The following is a 26,205-nucleotide window of genomic DNA, read 5'->3' on the forward strand; positions in this document are numbered from 1 at the left end:
TTTGATTTGCATTTACCTGATGGTGAGTGATGTTGAGCATCTTTTCATGTATCTTTTGGCCCCCTGTATGTCTTCTTTGGAAAAATATCTATTCAGATCCTCTGCCCCTTCTTTAATCAGATTGTTTGTTTTGCTATTGAGTTTATAAGTTCTTTATATTCTTATAAATATATAAGTTCTTATATATTTAGGATATTAACTCTTGGTAGATACATGATTTGCAAATATTTTCTGCTATTCAGTAGTGTGCTTTCATTTTGTTGGTGATTTTGAAGGGCAGAAGCTTTTTCGGTAAATTTTTTTAATGTTTACTTATTTTTAAGACAGAGAGAGCCAGTGGGGGAGGGGCAGAGAGAGGGAGAGACGGAAAATCCCAAGCAGGCACTACAGTGCCAGTGCAGAGCCCCACGTGGGGCTCAAACCCACAAACCCATGAGATCATGACCCGAGCTGAAGTCAGGAGTTGGGCATTTCACCCACCAAGCCACCCAGGCACTCCAGCAGAAGCTTTTTAGTTTGATGTAATCCCACTTGTTTCTTTTTCCCCCTTGTCAAATACAAAAAATCATCACTGAGACTAATGTCAAGGAGCTTCCCACCTATGTTTTCTTTTAAGACTTTTACGGTTTCAGGTCTTATACTAAAGTCTAATACATTTTAAGTTAATCTTTGTGGATGGTGTAAGATAATGGTCCAGCCTCATTCTTTTGCATGTGACTGTCTGGTTTTCCCAACACCATTTATTGAAGAGATTGTCCTTTCCTCATCATATATTCTTGGCTCCTTTGTCATAAATTAATTGACCACATACACATGGGTTTATTTCTGGGCTCTCTATTCTGTTCCATTAATCTATGTGTATGTATTTATGTCAATACCATAATGTTTTGGTTATTGCAGCTTTGTAATGTAGTTTGAAATTTGGGAACATGGTACCTCTAGCTTTGTTCTTTCTCAATGTTTCTTTGGCTGTTGGGGGTCTTTTTTGGTTCCATATAAATTTTAGGATTAGTTTTTCTATTTGTGGAAAATGCCATTGGCATTTTGATAGGGATTGCATTAAATCTTTAAATAGCTTCCAGTAATATGACCATTTTAACAATATTAATTCTTCCGGTCCATTAGCACAAAATATCTTTCCATTTATTTGTATCTTCTTCAGTTTCTTTCATTAATGTCTAATAGTTTTCAGTGTACAGATCGTTCACCTCCATGTTAAATTTATTCCTACATATTTTATTCCTTTTGATGCAATTATAAAATGGGATTGTTTTCTTAATTTCTCTTCCTGATAGTTTTTTTTTGTGTATAGAAATGCCATAGACATTTGTATATTGATTTTGTATCCTGCAACTTTACTTAATTCGTTTATTAGGCCTAACATTTTTTGGTATATTCTTCAGGGGTTTTTATATATATATTATCATGTCATCTGAAAATAAGGACAGTTTTACTTTTTTCCTTTCCAATATGGATGCCTTTTATTTCTTTTTCTCGCCTACTGGCTCTGACTAGGATTTCCATTTACATAATATATTGAATAAAAGAGATGAGATTTGGTACACTTGTCTTGTTCCTGATCTTAGAGGAAAAGTACTCAGGTTTTAACAGTTGTGTATGATACTAGCTTTGAGCTTATCATATGTAGCCTTTATTATGTTGAGGTACATTCCTCTACACCCACTTTGTTGAGAGTTTTTATCATGAATGGATGTTGAATTTTGTCAAATGGTTTTTCTGCATCTGTTGAGATAATCATATGATTTTTATCCTTCATCGTGTTAATGTTGTGTATCATATTGATTGATTTGTGCATGTAGAATAATTCATGTGTCCTTTGAGTAAAACCCACTTGGTCATGATGTATGAAACCTTTTAATGTATTGGTGAATTTGGTTTGCTAATATTTTGTTGACAATTTTGCATCTGTGTTCATCAGAGGTATTGGCCTATACTTTTCTTTTCTTTTGGCATCCTTGTCTGGTCTTGTACAATGAATTGGGAAGCATTTCTTCTTCTAATTTTTGGAAGAGTTTAAGAAGTACTGGTATTAATTCATCTTTAAATGTTTCGTAGAATTCATCAGTGAAGCCGTCTGATCCTGGAATTTGGTTTGTTGGTAGGTTTTGATTACTGATTCATTCTCCCTACTAGCAATTGGTCTGTTCAGATTTTCTATTCCTTCATGATTCAGTCTTGGTAGGTTGTAGTGTTCTAGGAATTTATGCATTTCTTCTATTGTCAAATTGACTGTCAAATTTATTGGGATATAATAGTTCATTGCTATTATTCTTTGCATTTTTTGTGGTATCAGTTGTAATGTCTTCTCTTTTTCATTTCTGATTTTATTTATTTGAGTCTTCTCTTTTTTTTGGTGACTCTATCTAAAGACTATCCATCTAGGGGTACCTGGGGCGCTTGGTCGGTTGAGCATCCAACTTCATGATCTCACGATTCATGAGTTTGAGCCCCGTGTTGGGCTCTGTGCTGATAGTCAGAGCCTGGAGGCTGCTTTGGTTTCTGTTTCTGTGTCTCCCTCTCTCTCTCTTCCCCTCCCCTATTTGCAATCTGTCTCTCTCTATCTCTCAAAAATAAATAAACAAAAAGAAAATCTTTAAAGACAACCCATCTTGGCTCTTTCCATAATTTGGCTATTGTTGAGAGTGCTGCTATGAACATTGGGGTACAAGTGCCCCTATGCATCAGTACTCCTGTATCCCTTGGATAAATTCCTAGCAGTGCTATTGCTGGGTCATAGGGTAGGTCCATTTTTAATTTTCTGAGGAACCTCCACACTGCTTTCCAGAGCGGCTGCACCAATTTGCATTCCCACCAACAGTGCAAGAGGGTTCCTGTTTCTCCACATCCTCTCCAGCATCTATAGTCTCCTGATTTGTTCATTTTGGCCACTCTGACTGACGTGAGGTGATACCTGAGTGTGGTTTTGATTTGTATTTCCCTGATAAGGAGCGACGCTGAACATCTTTTCATGTGCCTGTTGGCCATCCAGATGTCTTTGGGTGTTGTATGGAAACCAATTTGTCAATAAATTTCATATATAAAAAAAAAATAAAAAATAAAGACTACCCATCTTGTCAATTTTATTTATCTTTTCAGGGAACTGATTCTTAGTTTAATTTATCTTTTCTATTGTATTTTTATTGTCTATTTCATTTATATCTGCTCTGATTTTTCTTATTTCCTTTTTTCCACTAACTCTGGGCTTTGTTACTCTTTCTATTTCCTTGAGATGTAAAGTTAGGCTCTTTCATTGAGACTTTTTCTTGTTCCTTGATTCAGACATTTATTGCTATGAACTTCCCTCTTAGAACTGTTTTTACTGCATCCCATAAGTTTTGATATGTTGCATTTCCATTTTCATTTGTCTCAAGCAATTTTTTTTTATTTCCTTTTTGATTTCTTCTTTGATCCATTGGTTGTTCAGTGGCATGTTGTTTAATCGCCACATATTTGTGAATTTTTAGGGTTTCTTCTTGTAAAACCATTCTACTTTAAATGGCAACCCCTTTTCATCTTACCTTGTTTTTCTTTTTTTTTAACTTGAATTTTCTGATGCATTATGTAATGTACATATTTCTTGTGTGCCCACACTAGAAGCCAAACAACACTAAGGCAAGGATTTTATAAGTTAATACACTTACTTTCTCAAGGAAGTTGTAGATATAGAATCTCAGTTTTTATAAAATTGTAACATGTAAAGCAAGTGTAAATCAAAGTTAAATTGTTTTCAAACATACATGTGGTCTGGTCTCACCACAGAAGAAATTATATGTTATACATGTACTGATGGGGTTAAAAAACACTTAGAATATTATAAGGCAAAATTTTAAAGCAAGAACTTCTAAAGAAGTGCTTTTTATCTAAATAGTTTGTCATCTTATGCTTTTTTTGAATGAATAAAGGCAATATTTTTAAGGCTGCTTTAAAACATTTTTTAATTAAGCATTGGAAACTCCTATATTTATTTATTTATTCATTCATTCATTAGTAAAATACTTTTGCACTGAGTCTTGTATGTAAGGGATGAATCATGGGAATCTACTCCCAAAGCCAAGACTACGCTGTATACACTATGTATATTAGCTAACTCGAAAATAAATTCCAAAAAAAAAACAAAACAAAACAAAACAAAAACATTAGTGATCCAATTATTTACTGGGGCTTATTTCAGAAGCTTGTATAAACAGTGAAGGAGACAAAGTCCCTCCCTCATGGAGCTCACTCCTCTTATGGGAGACAGACAGTAAGCCAGCAAATAATTAAATCATTTAATTTCGGAAAGTGACATGTTTTAAAAAGAAAAATAAAATATGGTAAGCAATAGTGGGTGATGAAGAGCTAGGGTGCTATTTTAGTTTAGATAAGGTGGTTAGGGAAGACTGAGGAAATGATATTGAAGCAGAAACCACCCAGATGATATAAGTGGAAGCCATGAGTGAGGGAAGAGTGGCCTGGGCAGCAGAATGGAACAGCAAATGGAAAGGCTGTTGAGTCGGCAAGAACTAATGTGTCTGAGGCATAGCAAGAAATCTCATGAGCTGTCATAGAGAAAGTAAGGGAAAGAATTGTTTGAAATAAGACTGAAGAGATTGAAGGGGCAAGACATATAAGGACCTTAGAGTTCCTGTTAAGGAATACTAAATTTAGGTTTTGTTTTAACCATGAGAAGAAGCCATATGTGGGTTTTAAGTATGGGATTGATGTGATTTGTGGAATTTAAAACATCTTTGGAAAACATTGAGTGACAACTTTGGTGTTTTGTTTAAAAGCAACTCTTTAAAAGCTATAAAATAATAGACTGATTTTTTTTACTATAAAAATTTCTAATGAGTTAGAAAAAATCCAAAAATTAAATTAAAAGTTATGTGAAAACTGAGAATTAATATTTGGTAGCTACAATAAGGGAGTTGCTGATTTTCGTAATATAGAAAGAGTGCTAACGATTCAATATGGAAAAAACAATTCGTTTGTATAAAAGACATGAACATGCAGTTTATCAAAGAATTGCAAATGGCTAATACACATATGAAAATGTTCAATTTTCCAACCTCTCCCTTGCACTGTGGAACCACTAGTGATTGATTGCTGCCTGTTACTATATTTTATTATTCTTTTCATCATCTTATTTTAGAGTGCTGTAGCAGTTCCTCTTATATTGCATATGACCGATTGTAATGGTTTTAGGTGGCTAGGCATTTTCAAGAGGGGGGTGGGTGTGTTGGTAGGAGGGTCCAGAATATTGTTTCAGGTTCGCTAGTCTTCACAAGGGAGTAGGCTTGTCTGTGTCTTCTTTTTGTAGCTCCCACCCACTCTGCCTCTATAAACCTGAGTCTAGTGGATTCTGCTAACAACTCAGCTCACCTCCGTTCCCATACCTGTGATTGCAAACAAGGCAACTTAAGTATGTTATATACCTTCAGGCCATATTTTTTGCTGTCATTTCTGGGAACTGTATGACAAGGGTCCTTTATCACTACATTTCTCCAAGACTGTTTGCCTCACTTACTGTTATGTGGTTTCTGCTAGTCTTAGCTACTCTTGCCTATTTTAGGGTTTGGGGATTATATCTGAATCTTAATATTGCTGAAAATGTATTGTATGGCATTCTCCATGAAGGAAGGAAAGGAAAGAAAAAGGTAGGGAGGGAGGGATAGATGGATCGATGGACAGAGAGGCAGAGAGACAAGAGAAAAAATGAATAAAGCAGTTACCTCTGAGAGCAAAACTCATGGTCTGGAAAGCAAGAAATCTGGGAAAATGTTGTAAAGATAGCACAGGATGAATTACTAGCTGGCCAAACTTATGAAAGAAGTATTTATTTCAAAAGATAAAATTGGAAAGAGCACAAGAGAGACTAGACATTATAGAAAGTACCTTAAGGAACATAAAAGATCAGGGGCGCCTGGGTGGCGCAGTCGGTTAAGCATCCGACTTCAGCCAGGTCACGATCTCTCGGTCCGTGAGTTCGAGCCCCGCGTCGGGCTCTGGGCTGATGGCTCAGAGCCTGGAGCCTGTTTCCGATTCTGTGTCTCCCTCTCTCTCTGCCCCTCCCCCGTTCATGCTCTGTCTCTCTCTGTCCCAAAAATAAATAAACGTTGAAAAAAAAAAAAGATCAAAATGACAATGACAAAAAAGAAAAGAAAGAAAGAACAAAATAATTGGGGAGAAAATTTTGTGTGATTGTGTATAGATAGATAAATTGAGAGAGAGAAACTAAAGAAAAAACCAAAATAATAGAAAAATGTATTTAAAGTTAAAATTTAATAACTTTTATAGACAGATGGCAATTTGAATCCACTTATTGAAAGGACACACCATGGGCCAGGGAAAATTAATCTAGATCTATTAATAAGAGGACTTATCCTCTTGAAGTTCCTAGATTTTAATCATGAACAAAGAATGATCAAACCACTGATACAAGAAAAGAATGTTCAGGCTTCTCTCTGATTTATCCACATCAACATTTAGTGGCAGCTGACAATGGAATAACATCTGCTGGATCTTGTAAAACAGGAAGTTTTGTATTTTAGTTTTTTTAATGTTTATTTTTTTATTTATTTTGAGAGAGAGCATGAGAGCATGCAAGAAGGGTAGGGGCAGAAAGAGAAGGAGAGAGAGAATATCAAGCAGGCCCAAGCTCAGCAGGGACCATGACACAGGGTTGATCCAATCACTGGAAGATCACTACCTGAGCCCATATCAAGAGTTGGCCACTCAACCTACTGAGCCACCCATGCACCCCGGGTTTTGTGTTTTAAATTAAGTCAAACAGTCTCCAGATGTAAAGACTACAGTTTTGAATTGGAGAATATTATTTCTTTTTGAAAAAATTCCTAGAAAATGAACGGCCAACCAGATGGAAATAACTAGAAAAATTACCACAGAAGGATAAGCAGTGAGCATCAAAAGGATCTAACTGTAAAATAAGGACTAAAATTTAAGAACAAAATGTAAACACTATATTCCCTAAAAATTGAAATGATATATTACATCATTTATTTTCTCCTTTCATCCCATGGTTTTATAGTCATAAGTTTGTTGATTCCCTCCTCCTTAATACTTACAAGTCAAGAAATGTCAGTGAAAGCTGCAAATAACAAAAGTATAAGAAGGATTTAACAGTACAACAAAAAGCACAGAAAAATATTAACTGAAGTGTGATGAATGAAAGGAAAAGCTGGACAGAGCAATAGAAAATATGCTAATATCATAATTGCTTATAAGAGTAAACTAATAGATCTTGAATACAGAAATAAAAAACAAAGTTATAAAAATTATGTAAGTCAATTTGTAAATGAAAAGTCGCATAAAGTTATAACTACTGGAACAGAGATAGAGAGGGACTAAACATGGAGAATAATGAGATAAATGATGATAATGTATTTTCTTTTTTAAAAATCCAGAAAACAAGTTGAAATAACAACAGAATGAAAACAGACCGTTTCTATTTATCAGAAGCCCACTGTCACTTAACATTGTACTGAAGGGAATCAGCCAAGAGAAAAATTAATGTAAATGGACTTAATTCATGTAATTTTTTAATGGATTTCCAGCTAAAGCACAGAGCAAAATTCTGTTCTCTGATATATGCAAGAATATAAGTAAATTAAGGAATTTGGGGAATGTTGAGGGGTGCCTGGGTGGCTCAGTCGGTTAAGCATCCTGACTTTGGCTGAGGCCATGATCTTGCAGTTTGTGGATTTGAGCCCTGCATCAGGCTTTGTGCTGACAGTTCAGAACCTGGAGCCTGCTTTGTATTCTGTGGCTCCCAATCTCTCCCCGCCTCCTCCTCATGCTCTCTGTCTCTCTGTCTTTCCAAAATAAATAAACATTTAAAAAAAAAGAATTTTAGGAATGTTGAAAACTAAAGAAAGATAAAAATTAAGTCAAATAAAAGCTAACAAAATACTTATTTCAGACCAGAAGAATCAGTCCACATCAACATCCCATGAGATGAACAAAGTAGTTTTTTTAATGCAAAGGGTATAATTCACAATGATGATGTAGAAAGGAAATATCCTTTTTCCTTATGAATATTTACAAGCCAAATAACATGGTATCAACACTTACAAAACAAAAATAGTTCAGGCACCAGGAAAAATAGTCAAAAACACACTAGACATGGGAAGCTTATTCATTCTCCTCTCAGTTCATGACAGTTTAAGCAGATGTTGGGGGTAAATAGGAAAGAGGAAACACTACAAATGCATTTGCACAAGTCAGGAACATTTGTAAAGACATCTACTGTCATGACTATCATTTAACATCATGGTGAAGGGAACCAGCCAAGAGAAAGATACAAGAAGCTTTTTAAAAATCAAGAAAGTGAAGTTAAAGCCCTGAATGCAGATGATATTATATACCTGGATCCACCACCCCAAATAAATTCAACTGAGTAACTACTACAAATAATAAGATAATTGTGGTACAAGATTAATAATGTATCCATGTGAATAACTTTCATGTATACCAAAATAACTCTGAATTAAGCCTTAGTGCCATATTGTACCTAGGCATATTGTTTGGGTATTTACCATAGTTTAGGCATATTGTTTGTGTATTTATTTATTATGGCTGCTGTAACAAATTACCATAAATGGTGGCTTAATGCTACAGATAATGATTTTCTCACTGTTCCACATGGCAGAAATCTGAAATATGTGTCACTGGGCCGAAATCAAGATGCTGGCAGGGTCTTCTTTGTCTAAAGAGTCTAGGTGGGGAATCATTCTTGCCTCTTCCAGCTTCTAGGGCTGCCAGCAGCTTTGGTTTATGGCCACATCACTTCAATCTCAGGCTCTATGGCCACATTGCCTCTTGCCCTTCTATATATATCTCCTTTTCTCGTATAAGGATCTTTGTAATTGCACTTAGGGCCCACCTGGATAATCCAAGATAATCTGCTCTTTTAAAAGTCTTTTAATCACATCTGGAAATATCCTTTTTCCTTAGAAGGTAATATTTGTTGATTCCAGGCATTAGGGCATAATATCTTTAGGTGACCATTATTCAGCTATGTATATAATGAATTAGCTTCCTTTCTATGGCATATAGAAACTACCTATGGTATAATTAAGAAAATAGTCACATATCACATGTTTTAGAATTTAATTCTCTCACTGACCCAAAGTTGGAAAAGTCTGTATTGGTATATGAACTGACAGAATGAACAGGATAATAAATTCCAGAGTAAATAAGTGCAGGAATATTGGAAATGATACAGATGGCATCACGTATCAGTGGGAAAAGTGGATTATTTAATGCATGTTGTTTGGACATTGGGTTAGGCATCTGGAAAGAAAAGTTGAATCCATACCTGCATATCAGAAAGAATTAGGTGGATTATAAGCCAGATTGAACATCTACTGAATATAGCTGGTAAGAGAACATAAAAAGAAAAACCACAATAGTTGAAGATGAAAAGAGGGAAATATCAAAAGATGAATCAAACATGTATAAAAGATATCTACAATTAATAAGCTATATAATCAACAGCAAAAGAGGGAATGTGGGATACATCTAGAAGCAATGTAAGGCATGATATTGGAGACAATAGTTAAAGAAATGGAATGAATACACCACATACTATCTGATAGAACATCTTTAATTGACCCACTATCTGAATTCTCTTATCTGAATTCTCTGCAAGATCTCCTTCTAGGAAATATATACAAATCCAGAAACAACTCAGCAGTAAGGTTTTTTTCTAGTGGGTACTAAATTACTACCTGTATTTAGTGAGAGTCAAATATGCACTGTTCTCTGTAAATTTCAATCATTGAGCTCTGTGACTGAGAACAAGATTGTGTTTCATTCATATTGAAACATAAGAATGAACAAAAGGGTACAATTTGTCATTACTATACATGTATGGTAGGGTATTGTGGTTTTTAAAAAAATTTTTTTGATGTTTATTTATTTTTGAGGGAGAGACAGAACATAAGCCAGGGAGGAACAGAGAGAGGGGAAGAGGGAGGGAGACACAGGATCCGAAGCAGGCTTCAGGCTCTGAGCTGCCAGCACATACCAACACAGAGCTCAAATCCACAAGTCGTGAGATAATGACCTGAGCCAAAGTCAGACGTTTAACCAACTGAGCCACCTAGGCGCCCTGGTAGTGTATTGTGTTTTTATGGGTAAAGTTGTACAGGCCGGAAATTGCAGTTCTAAAAAGGCAAAAAGCTCTGCAATCCAAAAGTTTCTTTTTCCCTCAGCACATTTGGGCAAAACCTAACTGACCTGGGACCATTACAGACCTACTTAAATTCATCCTGAATTTAAAAACTCTACATGACCATATATCACACAAGGGATTAATATCCAAAACATAAGGAACTCTTATAACTCAATAACCAAAAAACAATCTGAATAAAAAATGGGCAGAAAGACCCAAATAGACATTTGTCCAAAGAAAACTCACAGGTGGCCAACAGGTACATAAAAAGATGCTCAGCACCACTAATCATCAGGGAAATGCAACACAAAACCACAATGTGATATCACCTCACACCTGTAAGAATGACTATTATTAGAAAGAAATGAGAGGGGCACCTAGGTGGCTCAGTCAGTTAAGAGTCTAACTTCGGCTTAGGTCGTGTTCTCATGGTTCGTGAGTTCAAGCCCCTCTTCCAGCTCTGTGCTGACAGCTCAGAGCCTGGATCCTGCTTCAGATTTTGTGTCTCCCTCTGTCTTTGCCCCTCCCCTGCTCATGTTCGCTCTCTCTCTCTCTTTCTCTCAAGAATAAATAAACATTAAAAAATTAAAAAAAAAAAAAACACAAAGATAGCAAGTCCTGGCAAGGATGTGGGAAAAAGGAACTCTTATGCACTGTTGGTGGGGAAATAAATTGGTATAGCCATTATGGAAAATAGTATGTAGGGTCCTCAAAAAATTCAAAATAGACCTGCCATATGGTCCCACTTCTGGATATATATCTATCTGAAAGAAATAAAATCACTGTCTGAAAGAGAGAACTGCACCCCTATGCTCATTGCAACATTATTTACAATAGCCAAGACATAGAAGCAACCTAAGTGTCCATCAGTGGATGAATGACTGAATAAAGAAAATACAGATGAATAAAATTTAGCCATAGGAAAAGAAGGACATCCTGCCATTTGTGACAACATGGATAGACCTTGAGAGCATTCTGTTAAGTGAAATGTTAGCCAGATTTATGTATTGCCGCACTTATATATGGAATCTTAAAAAAAAAAAAAAGATTGTGATGAGCACCAGGTATTGTATTCAAGAGTTGAATCACTAAATTCTATACCTGAAACTAATACTATACTGTATGTTAACTAATTGGAATTTAAATTAAAACTTGGGGAAAAAAACTCAAACTCATACATATGGAGAATAGAATGGTGGTTGTCGCCAGGGGCTGGAAAGTGGGAGAAATGGGAAATGATTTTTTTCGAAGGATACAAACTTCCAGTTATAAAATGAATTAAATTCTTAGGATCTAGTATTCAGCCTGGTGCTGAATGAACAATAACAGTTAACAGTAACTGTATTATATAGTTGAAAGTTGCTGAGAGAGTAGATCTTAAATGTTCTCACCACACACACACAAATATAATTAGGTGAGATGATGAATGTGTTAACTAACCTTATTGTGGAATCATTTTGCAGTATAAGCATGTACCAAATCATCATGTTATACACCATAAAGTTACTACTGTTGTATGTCAATTGTATCTCAATAAAGTTGGAGGAAAAAAGACACATCCTCTGAGGGGGAAAAAAAACTATTTGTGAATATGTGAAATTATTTATGTTCTATGTTTATTTTTTAATGTTTATTTTTGAGAGCGAGAAACAGAATGTGAACGGGTGCAGGGCAGAGAGAGAGGGAGACACAATATGAAGCAGGCTCCAGGCTCTCAGCTGTCAGTATAGAGCCCGATGCAGGGCTCTAACCCACAAACCGTGAGATCATGACCTGACCTGAAGTCATATGCTTGACTGACTGAGCTGCCCAGGAGTCCCTGCATTCTATGTTTATATCAAAAGTGAGGGGCTCCTGGGCGGCTCAGTCAGTTAAGCCTCAGACTCCATCTCAGCTCAGGTCATGATCTCATGGTTTGTGAGTTCGAGCCCAGCGTCAGGCTCTGCTCTGGCAATGCGGAGCCTGTTTGGGATTATCTCTCTCTCTCCCTCTCTCTCTCTGCCCCTCCCCTGCTCACAACCTCTTTCTCTCTCTCTCTCTCAAAATAAGTAAATAAACATTTTTTAAAAGGGTGAATATTCACTACAAACAGATTAATGTATTTTATGATGAGATGCTGCCTAAATACCATTGGCTAATGTTACATAAAATTAAGTAAATGAGGGGCGCCTGGGTGGCGCAGTCGGTTAAGCGTCCGACTTCAGCCAGGTCACGATCTCGCGGTCCGGGAGTTCGAGCCCCGCGTCAGGCTCTGGGCTGATGGCTCAGAGCCTGGAGCCTGTTTCCGATTCTGTGTCTCCCTCTCTCTCTGCCCCTCCCCCGTTCATGCTCTGTCTCTCTCTGTCCCAAAAATAAATAAAAACGTTGCAAAAAAAATTTTTTTTTTTAAAATTAAGTAAATGAAATTACCTTTCTAAATCTGAAAAACTCCAAAATCCTAAATAATTTGTCCCCAAGAGTTTCTTTTTTTCTTTAAGTTTTACTTTTTTTTAAGTTTATTTTTATTTATTTTGAGAGAGAGCAAGTAGGAAAGGGGCAGCGAGAGAGGGAAACAGAATCCCAAGGGGGTGGGGGAGGGGTTCCAACTCATCAACCCTGAGATCCTGACCTGAGCTGAAATCAAGAGTCAATGGAGCCATGACTCTTGCATGGAACCAATCCATGGAGCCATGCAGGTGCCCCTCCCCAAGAGTTTCTAAGAGGTGTATAAAAATTATAAAATGAGACATGCGAAGAATTATTGATGGTGTTTATCTATAGAAAGAAGATTGAGGCTTTTTTTTTCACTTCATATCCTTTTGTGCATTTTGAATTTTGTATTGATCATGAATTTCTTTAAAAAGTGATTTTAAAAATAAGTTATGGTGTATCTCTGTGATCAGGAAACTGTCAGTCTATCTCATGATTTTGAAGTGGGTGGTACTCACTTCAAGAGTCTGGGGAAAGTGGAGATTACTATGAGCTGGAGTAGAAAGGATAGACTTTATGGAAAATTTGGGGGCAAATTTTAAAATATGAGAAAGGTTTGGAAAATGATACAGACAATGGAAGAGCATAGCAGAAGGAAGGATAATATTAGGTGAAAATACATAGTGTGTACTTTGATTGGTTTGGTCTTCTTGCTAATTGTACAGATCTGTTAATTTTTACTTTATATTACCCAAGAATTCTTTATTTTATATTCTTATGTATAGGACTTGAAAATATCTTGCAATGGAGATTAATTTAGTAGAATTTTCCTTTCATTGTTCTACATTAATTAGTTAATTAATCAATTGATTTTAACGTGGATTGCATGTCATACAATTTTGAAAACATGAAATAAGGGCACTACACTGTTTTTGTTTCACTCAGCTACTTCAATAAGCTTAAATTATTAGACTCTTCATTTCTTCTAGGTGAAATGTGTGACTGGAAATAATTTTGTGATCTTGCCACATACCTAATTCTTGTTCAACATTTTTAGTTATCTGTTCTTGTCTTTTCTGTTACTGGTAAAGATTGTTTGACTATTACAATTATTTTTATAGGTTCTTTTTGCCTGTTTGTCATTTATATGAGCTCTTCATTCCCCAACTTTTCTCTCTAATTACTTATTTTTTTCTTAGAAACTCTCAAACTAAGCTTTTAATAACAAAGCAAATATTTCCATGAATTATAAAGTTAATAGAAATAGTGTCACCACGTACTTCTATAAATATAATACTATACTATATACTTTTACTATAAATTATAGTAAAAGAATTATTTGAAGCAAATTAAATTTTAATTAAGTGTCTCCAGTTATGTTTCTGTGTGGGATTTATTAAACATCTTTATGTTTAATACAGAATTTTTCCAAATCCAAATGTGATTTTAACCCATATTATTACTTCTGTCTTTTAATTGGCATTAGCATGACATATTGTAACTGCATTTAATTTTACCATGAATGCATAGTTTTTTAATCACTTTATGAAACTGATTATGTAAACATAGTAGTCCATATAGCTGCATTTGCTACACATGACCATTTAATTATATATATTGTTAAGTTGTTTGATATTTTTAGTTTCATGTATTACTTAGTAATAAAAATATAAAGTAAAACTACCTATTGAAGGAAGGCATTAGTTTTTTTATTGCTTTTGCAGTTCCAACTAAAATTCTAATGTAGACTTTATTTAAGAAGCTTAATAAATACTATTTGATCACAGTATCTTTATGTTATATAATAGATCTTAATATCGTTTTCATTTCAAAAAGAAAAGTAAAGCCATAAAACTCCTAATTTCCTGCTGCAAGTATTACCCAATTTCTTCATCCTAAATATTAATACCTACGGGCTAATTTCTGTACAAATCAGTTGCTACTTGCTACGTTATCTTAACAGATATGTACCCTTCCTATCATTGCTTTCTACCTCCAGTGTTAAGAGTACACCATTTATGAAAGACTACCATTCTTTTTCTAATACTTCAAACATGCCATATTATATTATACAAGCTATTCAAGAGATAGCAGTTTTTAAAAAATGATTGGGAAGCTCACAGTTGCTAAATTATCTAGATCCAATTATATTTTATACTTTATGTTATTAAACATTATAACATTAAACTTATATTGTGATCTTAAAAGGACAAAACAACAAAGGAGAATTTTAAATGTTTTTGTGATTTACCACATATTGGGATAAATATTGGGAGCAGTTAGCTCATGGTCATATAACAGAATCTAGTAATCATATTATCATGTTGTATTTATAAATCAAAACTTATCCATTTTACCTATATTGCTCAATGTGAATAAAACATAAATTATAAAAAACAATTTAGATGACTAAATAAACTGGTAATTTGGTAAGAATTTTATCCCGTTGCAATTTATTTTCTAAGAATATTAAAGAAAGTATGTTGGTTTTTTGCTACATATACTGGTTTGTTTTTTTTTTTTTTGTAAACTTTCAATTGTACCTACATTTTATTATTTATATTCTAAAAAAATTGTTTTTAGATATTTGCTTATGTATAATACACACACATATATATAAACGTATAAATGTTATATATGTCTATATACGTAGATATACAAGAGAAGACTATGCAGTATAAATTCAGTGTAGCTTTTCCTAATCTACTGAAGTACATTTCTCTTTTTACCCTTTTACTTGTGATCTGCTAGAAGAAGAGGCCATTTAGCGGATCTTACTACCCAAACCATCTTCAGCACAAGCCTGATAGAACATCAAGTCAGGGACCCAACTGATGAACATAATTTTGGTGGGCTTTACTTTTTCTTTGTTTTCTTTTTTCATTTTTCCTCTATAATTCATCTTTTATAAATTAAAACTTAAGGTTGTTCAAGTGCAGATTCTAGTTTCTTTATTCTTTCATTTTTCTGGTTGAATCTTCAATTTAAAATTTTCTCATTTCCAAAAGCCATTGTCTACAGTGAAAAGTAGCTTTATATTGGTTTATAAACATTCTCCAACTTAAACTGGAATAAAATAAATTTGGACTTTGGATTTACAGAGAAAATTGCCATATTAACTTTTTGTGACTGCTTTCATCATTTGATAGAAATTTTTAGTTGTTGTTACATCTTTGAGGTAAGGACGTACTATAGTCTAGCCCAGGCTTATTTTATTATTTGTTTCTTTCCCTATGTTTCTTTTTGTATACATACTAATTATGTGTGCTCCATTTTTAGACCTATTTATGTATGTGTAGATTTTTAAATGTGAAATATCTGAAGAACTATATTACTGTTTTCTTTTAGGTATATTTTACAAGATCAATGTAGTTATTCAGTCATGAACAGAAATATTTCTCTAGTATAATTTGTCTTGGCAGTTCACTTTAAATACTTTAGAAACTGAAGATTATCTGATCAAATGAATTCATTCTTAAGAAAAATTTAGTGGCAGCATTATTGAGATTCAATTCATACACTACACAGTTCACAATTTTAAATTGTACACTTTGGTTCTTTTTAGTATATATACAATGTTGTACATCAACCACCGCTACCTACTTTCAGAACATTTTCATGACCTCAGAAAGAAAACCTACACCTGTTAGCAGTTACTCTCCATTCCCCTCTACGACAAGTCCCTGGCGACCAGTAATCTTTTTATCACTGTGGATTTCCCTATTCTGGACATTTCCTATACATAGAATCATACAGTATGTGGATATTTGTGTCTGACTTTCACTTAGCATAATGTTTTCAAGGTTCATCCATCTTGTAAGCATGTGTTAGAATTTCAGTCCTTTTTATGGCCAAATAACATTCCATTGTGTGGATTATACTACATTTTGTATATCTATTTATCAGTTAATGAGAGCCTGTTCTTAGTAATCTTCACTTATTAATAATTAATAATTATAATCACTTATTAATAATCAATAATAATAATCACTTATTAATTAATAATCACTTATTAATCTTCAGTGACAAGAAGCCTGGAATTATAGTTTAGTACTGAGCAGTCTTTGATGTACGTTGTAGAATTAAAAATTTGTGTTTTAAAAAAAGTTTCTGTATGTCTGTTTAATAGTTCTAAAAGATTTACGCTTGCCTTTCAAAATTTACAAAATTCTTAATTCCAAATCACATCTGGCTCCAAAAAGTATTGGATGAGGGATTGTGTATAGTATCTGGAAATTAAAAGGGAAGGAAAAGTTGGTCATTCTATAGGGAATATTCAATTTATCCTTTTTTCTCTGTAGCATTCAGTGGACACTTCTTTCCTTCTCTATATATGTCCAAATAAAGGACACCCTTATTGGCAATAATTTTAAGTCTTTGTCTTACTTTCCTCATCTCATTGGTCAGTATGCCCAGTGGTTTATACCTTATTAAAATCTCTTAATTCATTCTCCCTGTTCTGTCTTCACCTCTAGGAACTGAGTTTATTTTTCCCGCAACTGGCACATTTATTAAGATTAAACATAAGACCCTTCTCTTCCCTTACCCCAGAAAGCTGTGCCCACAAAGTCCCAGGCTCCTGAAGCAGGGTCCCTCTGCCCCACTTTTGAAACAAGCTCTCAGGCTTTGGCAAAGCTCTCAGGCTTTGGCAATAGCCTAAGTTGCCCCCAGGGCTGTGACCTACTGAATCTTCTGGCTCATCATCTCCATGAGAGCCTGTTTCATGGCATGCTTCTCCTGCAGAGCTGGCTGCATTTTCTCCGTTTGCTTGGTGAAGAAATCTGTCTTCCTCTTGAAAAAGTCCTTGTCATCTTCATTTTCGTTTTTTACGTAGTAGCCTGTTCCCACGTCAATGAGTACATGTTCCACATTATGTAGTTTCCCGGGGACATGCATAGGACTGGTCAGTGGGACGAGTAATTCTTTCCCCTCGTTGTTCTTGTTCAGCATGTTTAGACAGTCCTTGGCTTCCACACACTTGGTCTGTACCACCTTGATCTGGGCATCTTGTCCTTGATCTGGACAAGAAATCCACTTTCTTGTGGTGGTTCTTGAGCATTTCTAGCTGCAGCAGGTTCAGCTCAGTGATGTTAACGACTAGGCCGTGTTGGGAAGCAAGTTCATTTTTGTTCTAGATTATAATATAGCAGTTTTTTTTTTACACCTATCAGTAGTTTACCTTACATCAATTAGAGAATTTTAATCAAATTGTATTTGAACATTCTGTATACTTGTCTCTTTTCCAGCCACTGGCCTGAAAATTCCTTGAAAGCAAGACCTGTCATTTATTTCTTAACTTTTTTCTACAGTAGCTATCAAAGAGTTTGTACTCATCTGTTTGTTTGCTGAAAGAATAATGAATGAATGAGTAAATAAACATTATCACTTAAACTATATTGTTAAAAATTACATCATAAAATTTATTTATTTATTTATATATCTATTCATTTATTTATTTATTTTACTTATTTATTTGAGAGAGAGCACGAGCATGCAAGTTGGGGAGAGGCAGGGAGAAAGAGAGACTCTCAAGCAGGCTCCACACTCAGAGTCTGATGCAGGGCTCTGTCCCCCAACCCTGGTGTCATGACCTGAGCCAAAACCAAGAGCCAGCTCCTCAACCAACTGAGGCACCTAACTACCGCAATCAAAATTTATTTTCAATGTAAACTAATATTTAATACACATAATAGAGACATTCAAATGGTTTCACTGCTAGTAAGTGACCTGCTCATTTAATTTACTTTTAATTATGTGGAGAGAAAATGATTTGACAATAGTATGCAATAGTAAATCTAAAATTATGACATTTTAAATAATACTTGACTTGGTGGCCAAATGAGTTTTTAAATGTATGTTTAAAAGTAACTCTAAGCTACAGCATCAAAAGTAGGTGCCAGACTGCTTTTATGATCTCATCTTTTCGAGTTCTTCTATGCTTTTGAAATGAGCTGTTTTTAATTTCTAATAAGAAAATTTGGGGGCACCTGGATGCCTCAGTTGGTTGAGCATCAGACTCTTGATCTCAGCGTGAGTCCTGATCTCAGGGTTGTGAGTTTGAGCCCGTGCTGGGCTCCATGCTGAGCCAGGGGCCTACTTAAAAAAAAAATTTGTGGGGGAAGGTGCCTTGATAACTCATTCAGTTAAGCATCCGACTCTTAACTTCCGCTGAGATCATAATCTCATGGTTTGTGAGTTTGTACTCAGCATCAGGCTGTGCTCTGACAGTGTAGAGCCTGCTTGGGATTCTCTCTCTCTCTCTCTCTCTCTCTCTCTCTCTCTCTCCCTCTCTCGCCCCTCCCCTGCTTGCATGCACTCATTCTCTCTCTCTGTCTGAAAAATCAATAAATAAACCTAAAAAAAATGGCTATTTCGCTCAAGAAAATTTGGGATAGGATCATATTATTTTGAATTTTGACTTTTTAAAAAGTATTTGAGACTTCTAGAAGTTCCTTTTGATTAGATAAATGCAACTTACAGATTTGATGATGGTTGTCTGAAGGCAAATTTATAGGCTTCGTAGAAATTTTATGCTACTCATTAATTATATGTCACCAGAAGTTCTTTGTGCTTGCTATCTTTAACCATCAGTCTATGTGACAGTAAGTTTCAAAAGTAGGCCTGAGAGCTAAACAGTTTAAACTTGTATAATAATCACAGACACCATGATATCAAGGAGGTCATCCATATGAACAGCCTTCTGTTCATAGGGAACACACTTCTAAGGTTCCTAGGATAGTCATTCACTCATCTGCCTCGGATGCTCTTAAGGGGAAGAAATATTTAACTATGCAGTTATTATTTTCTATTACAAGTTTAAATAGATGTCATTATTGCCTTTAGCATTATGAACTCCTTGGAAAACTGTGATCTTCTAGGTCAGGGGTCACCAAACTTTTTCTGTGAAAAGTCAGTAGTAAATATTTTAGCCTTCACAGTCCAACATATCTCCAGCACTACTCAGCTCTGCTATTAAGGTGTGAAGGTAGCGTTAAGCAATACATTAACAGATGAGTATGGCTGTGTTCCAGCTGTAGTTATGGACACTGGAATTTGAATTTTATATAATCTTCAGATGTCATAGAAGGTTTTTTTGTTTTTGTTTTTGTTTTTTTATGCTTTTAGACCATTTAGAAATGTAAATACCATTCTTGGCTCACAGGTCATACAAAAACAGATGTCAGACCAGATTTGTTTTCTGGGCTGAAGTTTGTCAGCCTCTTCTCTAAATGGTTAAATCCACCAGTTGAGAAAATATGCTTTAAGTAATTCTTAAACTCCTCCACTACCAAGTCTTTCACACCATTCCAAAGTTCTTAGTAATTTGAGCATATGCTTGATGACAAAAGGTGTTCAATTTGTACCTGTTCATCTCAAGGAGGTATTAAGAGGTCATGTTGTAATATATGAAATCACTGAGATATGAAAATCACTGGTAAAATGAAAAGTGTAACATAAATATGCCATTGCGTTAGTGGTTGCACTTTTTATGTACTCTTACATATGATTTCTGACAGAGCTCCCTATGCTGATATACCCCTCTTAAAGATTAGAAATAGATTAAGGGTTGCACATAAATTTTCTCCAGGCATTTTGCCTCCATATTCTCACACTTTTAAGCTACTTTTATCTTTTAACTACATAGATCTCTAGGTTCATTACTAATGGTACTGTAAAATGTTCAAATTATATTCCACATATTCTTTCTTATCACTACTCTGTGAGAGCAGAGACCGTTTTGTCCTTGCATATCCCCAGGACTCAAAACAATGTCTGGAATGTATTTGAGTCTCATATATAGTGTCTGAGTTGAATTAGTAATTCAAATAATTCCATATGTTTACTTGATTTTTGTTATCGAAAGGAATGTGGAAAGCCATATATAAACAAAATGTTTTTTAATGCATAAAATAAAATACATAGAATTACAAAGAAAGATTGACTTTATTCAACTTTACTGAAATGTAGTTCTATTCACAGATAGCCCATGGTTCTTAATATATTGAAAGATTTTTAGCTGGTTATCAGGAAACACACAATCCGTAACTATAAATTGCAAAATTAATAAAATGTAAAACAATTGCAAACTTTATTTGGTCTCCTCTTTAAGAAATCTTTAGTCTGCATTTTTAAATTATAATAAAAACAATGTATTTTTAAAAAATCTATTCTGTTAAATTTCTTTTGGTTACAACAAGGAAAACAGGTTCTAATAAGCTTAGTCAAAAAACGCATTTTTCCGAGGAGGTACTGTCATGGAATTGACAGATGGGGAAGAAAGTAACAGGCGTAGCTCTGGTGATTTCAGTTTTCTCCAGAGTAGGTCCATTGATGGTGGCTCCCAGTCATGTGTCCAGATTTCAAAATACCAGAAAGGAACCGGACTGATCCAGCTTGGATCACAGATGCATGCCTGAATTAGCCAAGGTCAGGGGTTGGAATCATGTACTAGAGACATCGGCACTGAGGTCCATTGTATGGTAGCAGAATGAGCTGGAAAGCCACCTCAAGAGATATGTATGTAGACTTATTAATCTGCTTCTAGGAAATAGTACATTTCTTGTACTTAACTAATTTTTTAAGAAGAAACGTTTCACTGCAAGACAACTTTGTCTATTGACAACGAGACTACCTTTATAATTATGAATTTTAATATGTACCAGATCACCAGCTGCTATATTAATAAATGGCTTAATATCATATAATACAGCTAGTATAACGTAGTGGCACTATAGCTTAGGTGTTAAGAGTGTGGACCCTTGAGCGAGACTCTGCATGGCTTCATCTCTCATATCACTTAAGTAACTATAAAAGTTTGGACAAGTTACTCAGTCTCTGCCCATCATTTTTATTGTCTGTAAAACAAAGCAGTTTATCAGTGAGCTTTTGCTGTAGTACCTATCATAATATCTCACTGGCATACTACCATAAGCTTTTAGTTTTTGCTCAGGAGACTGCAAGTAAGTTGAAGTAAGTATGATCAAGGCTGGGCTCAAATGGACCCAAGTGGAGGATGGATCTAAGTCTGAGCCATATGTCGCTCATATTCCTTGGAGCTAACTAAAGCATTTTTGTCTCAGAGTGAGAAGCAACGTAACGGGAAGAAGTGCAACTGCACAAGCATATTTCAAGGTTCTGTTTGCACGATGTCTGCTGTTATCCCATTGGTCAAAGCAAGTCACATGGCTGAGTCCAAAGTCAAAGAGCAGAGAGGTACACATATACCTTCCATGGAGGTATACGAGGGAAAGGGAGGAATGATCCAATATACCACAGGGGATAATATTACTACCTATCTGATGGAATCATTGTAAGTTGTAAAGAGCTTAGGATAGTGGCTGGCACAGAGTAAATGATCAATAAATACTTGCTATTATTGGGCATACTCTTATGAAGAAACTCACACAAAAGCTCAGGACTGTATATATGTGACATAAAATGTATTTGACACAAATGGCATTTCATTGGCGTTGAGCAGACATGCTAAAATTTAATTTAAAACTGGTATCTATTTTTGTTATTATCACAATAATAACAGATGAGCAAGGTTATGTATGTACCTTTCAGACTGGTCAGCCAACTGTGATAGAGTGATTACTAGCTCAATTATTTAACTGTTAGTAGAATCATAGAACTACTAAAGACCACTGAGTTCTATGCTCTTGTTTCACAGATAATGCATTCAGCCAAGAATCGTGAGATACCTGAATGAAAGAGAAAGAACTAGATGGATAAGGATGGATGTGTGAATGATAAATAGATAAGGAATTAACTAGGAAATGGGAATGCAAGGAAGATCAAACCTAGATCCCTAGAATTCTAGTTGAAAATTCTTGCCACTGTATCACACAACCCAGGTGTTGTTTCCTATAGTTTTATTGAAAGGCCATTATCATATTTTTCTTTTAGTGAACCTTAAAAGAAGAAGTAACTTTAAGAAGCTTTTAAAATATGTTTTTTATACTATTCTTTCAATTGAGAAGAAATATATTCTTACAGGTTAGGATTTAGTTATAATGCAAAAAAAAACAAAAACAAAAAACAAAAATCTCTGGTCTGGTGAGCATACCGGGTGGTCACTCCTTTGTGTTTCATGGAATACAAATATACAAGAGAGGCAGTAAACAAATTAATATATAGGATATTCCACAATCTCTTATGTGAAATTCCAAAATCAAAAAGCTCTGAAACTGAAGGTGTTTATAATTCATATTGTGGTAAAACCTGACATAATCTTAATTCATTTAATAGTGAAACTTGTATGAGGCTATTGTCTTTTTTAAAATCCCACTTAGAATGTGTAAATGTTTTGCTATAAATATATTAACCTACTAGACTTCTCAGATACAGAAGGAGGAGCATGTTACCTAATTACAATACATGTACCGTATTACCTTTAAAAACTCAAATAATACTTAATTCTAAAATATATGTGGTCCCTATAAGGATTGTGTTGGGCTATATAACATCACAAATTATAAATACCATGAATGAAAATGAAACAGATATAGGTATAAAGAATGGGGTCCTATTGGGAAGGAAGGGTGAGTGTTGGAGGTTGCTTGACTGGAGTAATAAGAGAAGGCATCTCTGAAGGGTGACTTTTTTGTTTGCTTGTTTGTTTGAGAGAGAGAGAGAGAGAGAGAGAGAGAGAGAGCACAAGCCAAGTAGAGGGGCAGAGGGAGAGAGAGAATCCTAAGCAGGCTCCACACTCAGTGCTGAACTCAACATGGGGCTTAATCCCACAGCCTGAGCCAAAATCAAGAGTCAGATGCCCAGCAGACTGAGCCACCCAGGCGCCCTGGGAGGTGACTTTTGAGCAGATTCTTGAAACATGCAATGATGCTCTTAAGAGAAAAGAAAGTGTTTCAGTTACTGGGAACAAACATTTGGCTATCTGGGGAAAGTGTTCCAGTCTAAGGGAAGACCAAGGTCAAATACAGAAACCAAAAGTGTGCTTAGCATATTTGAGGAAGAGCAAGAAGGCCACTAAGGCTGTAGAATACCAAGCAAGAAGAGAGTTATGAGATAGGCTGACAGGTAAACAGGGGCCAAATCATGTAGCTCAGGAGAAGACTTTATCACAACTGTTACGGGAAATCTTTGGAGGGTTTTGATCAAGGCAGTATCTAAGATACAATTTTCTTTTTAAAAACATCACTCTTTTTCTCTGTGAATAATAAAAATAGCATTCTTTTGGAAAAATAAAGGATCCTAGCTCTGTTTGAAATTCAGAAATTTAATGGTAAAGTTTAATTTATTAATAAAATAGTATCTTAGTCGTACTTTAATAAAATATTTCTTTGAGCAAATGCTGCGCTATGAATTTATCTAAATATTACTAAACTATTGTGTTTTTTTGTTTGTTGTTTCCAGAATTTTCTGTAAGCATTAAGGCTGAGAAATTAGCTTGGTCATGATAATGCTTTTCCCAATCTCCCTCTTCCAAAGATTATTCTCTTCTACCTGCTAAGAGACAACCAGAAGAAAGAGCCCTAAACTTGAAGTAATAAGACTGTTTCTTCATACTAGCCCTGACACTAAATGACTATAACTTTGCTTGAGTTGTTTAACCTCTTGGATTTTGGTTCCCTATAGTGCAAAGTATGGGGATTGAATCATCTGATTGACATAGCTCTTTCTTGCTTGCAGTCATAAATTTAGCAACTTGTGTATAAGGCTAAAATTCTATGATTCTTAAATTTTTTTTTTCAACGTTTATTTATTTTTGGGACAGAGAGAGACAGAGCATGAACGGGGGAGGGGCAGAGAGAGAGGGAGACACAGAATCGGAAACAGGCTCCAGGCTCTGAGCCATCAGCCCAGAGCCTGACGCGGGGCTCGAACTCCCGGACCGCGAGATCGTGACCTGGCTGAAGTCGGACGCTTAACCGACTGCGCCACCCAGGCGCCCCTAAAATTCTATGATTCTTAATGAGAACTCATAAACATCTCAAAGTGTCCTTAAATGTGAATCTAAAGAAATACACAATAACTGGCTATCTGTTCAAAATTGGTAAATTCACTCTTGTTTCCTTTTTAACAGGACCAAGGAAACAAATATCAGAAGCCAAGAGCACAGAATACTTTCTTTCATCAATCCATAGAACCCTGATACTTCTCTAATTCCATCACACACAAAGGAATGACCACCTTGGCAGATGGCCACAAAGGATGTCAACAATTCTTTGGAGGCAAGCAATGAAATATTTATACTATGAGCTTTCTGTTGTTAAGTATGTAGAAATAAGTAGTATTATCTTGCATTTTAATGGAAAAATAAAATGTTCTTTAATATAACAATTTTATATATGAAGCATAGCTAATATAGCTATTTCTTATAGTTAAGCTATTTAAGTAACAGAAACTAAGCAGCCATGTTTGAAAACAGTGCTATTTGTATCCATCTTGGACACATCTATCATCTAACTGCAAATACTAAATAGTTTGGGGGATTATAATTATTTTTTATTTGGTTGGAATGATCCATACCGTTTATGAAATTTTTTTGTTTCATTCCAGCATTTTTTCTTACTTATTTTTAACAACTATTCTGAAGTGCTCCAAAATCTTGGAAAGTCATCCCTTTACATTCCTCACAGCTTTATATTTTGTGAGAATCCTGCATCAAAAGAACTCATGGAACTTTTAGTTCCTTTCTCAGAAGCTCTTATTGTTCTTGGAAGAGTAGTCAGCCAAGGATTGTGGACCACAGTGCCGTCTTCAAAATTGAAATTAATTACATTACCAGTTAAAGGGAAAGTTTGCTTGGAAAGAAATTGACTGTATTTTAAAGAAAAAAGTATAAATATAAGGAATCTGCCTTTGCCACCTTCATGAAATATAAAACCTTAAGTAGATGAATATGAAATGAAATAAAAAATAAACTCATAAAAATTTAAGCAGAATGCACTAAAATTGAATTTTTCAAAGGATTTTATACAAACAAAGAAACTGTAGATATGCTCAGAATTTTTTATTTAGTACTAATTCAACTCATAGGCCTGAGGTCATCTAGCAAATGAGTCTGCTTTTTAAGTTGTACATAGAGGAACACTTTCTAAGTAAAGGAGGACATAAATGTTTAAAAAGTCCAGCGCAGAGCTTCTGAGTTTTCTTTCAGTAACTAGAGTCAGAATTAATTCTTGATTTCCTGTTGGGGAAAATTTCATCTAATTACATTCACATTATTCTGCAACTTTTTGGACAGCAAATCCTGATCACCAAAGAAAGGAAAAAGCAGCTGTGTTGCCCTTGCCTCCACAGTTATAAGAATAGCATTATTATGTAGTCACTGGGCTTAGAGAACCAAGAGTGGCTATCCACTGGCTGCCTTCTGGCAGAGACACACCTAACCCATTCTGAACTGCTGGCAATGTGTGCCTTCTGTTTCTAAGGATCTTCAAAGAAATAGTTTCCATTGCTTCCTTTAACAAACCAATCTAGTAGAACAGCTCTCGGGGATAGGAAGTTCATATGACCCTCTACACACTTTCAGTGGTTGTTTCTAAAACTTGTTTTCTTAGAATTATACTTTAATCATGATTTAAAACTTTTCATAGTTTGATACAATACACTTAACTATTTTAAGAAAATACTTA

General features: G+C 35.1%; 1 protein-coding gene and 1 long non-coding RNA gene across 2 annotated transcripts in view; one reads left to right on the forward strand and one right to left on the reverse strand.

Moving 5' to 3' along the window:
* The window catches only part of LOC115520475, a 221,750-nt gene extending 196,955 nt beyond the window's left edge, over nucleotides 1-24,795 (forward strand). Inside the window, exon 3 of the long non-coding RNA XR_003970801.1 lies at nucleotides 24,651-24,795. This is a non-coding gene — a long non-coding RNA (uncharacterized LOC115520475). The remainder of the gene's footprint in view (nucleotides 1-24,650) is intronic.
* LOC115520474 (prefoldin subunit 5-like) lies at nucleotides 17,258-17,663 on the reverse strand. The gene is made up of 2 exons (XM_030324863.1): nucleotides 17,650-17,663; nucleotides 17,258-17,510 (listed from the first exon to the last, which is right to left on the reverse strand). Exons 1-2 carry the CDS (start codon nucleotides 17,661-17,663, stop codon nucleotides 17,285-17,287), a joined length of 240 nt encoding a protein of 79 aa, XP_030180723.1. The 3' UTR covers nucleotides 17,258-17,284.
* Nucleotides 24,796-26,205: the final 1,410 nt, after the last annotated feature.

This window comes from Lynx canadensis, chromosome C1, assembly GCF_007474595.2.
Source record: "Lynx canadensis isolate LIC74 chromosome C1, mLynCan4.pri.v2, whole genome shotgun sequence".
Classification (NCBI taxonomy): Eukaryota; Metazoa; Chordata; class Mammalia; order Carnivora; family Felidae; genus Lynx; species Lynx canadensis.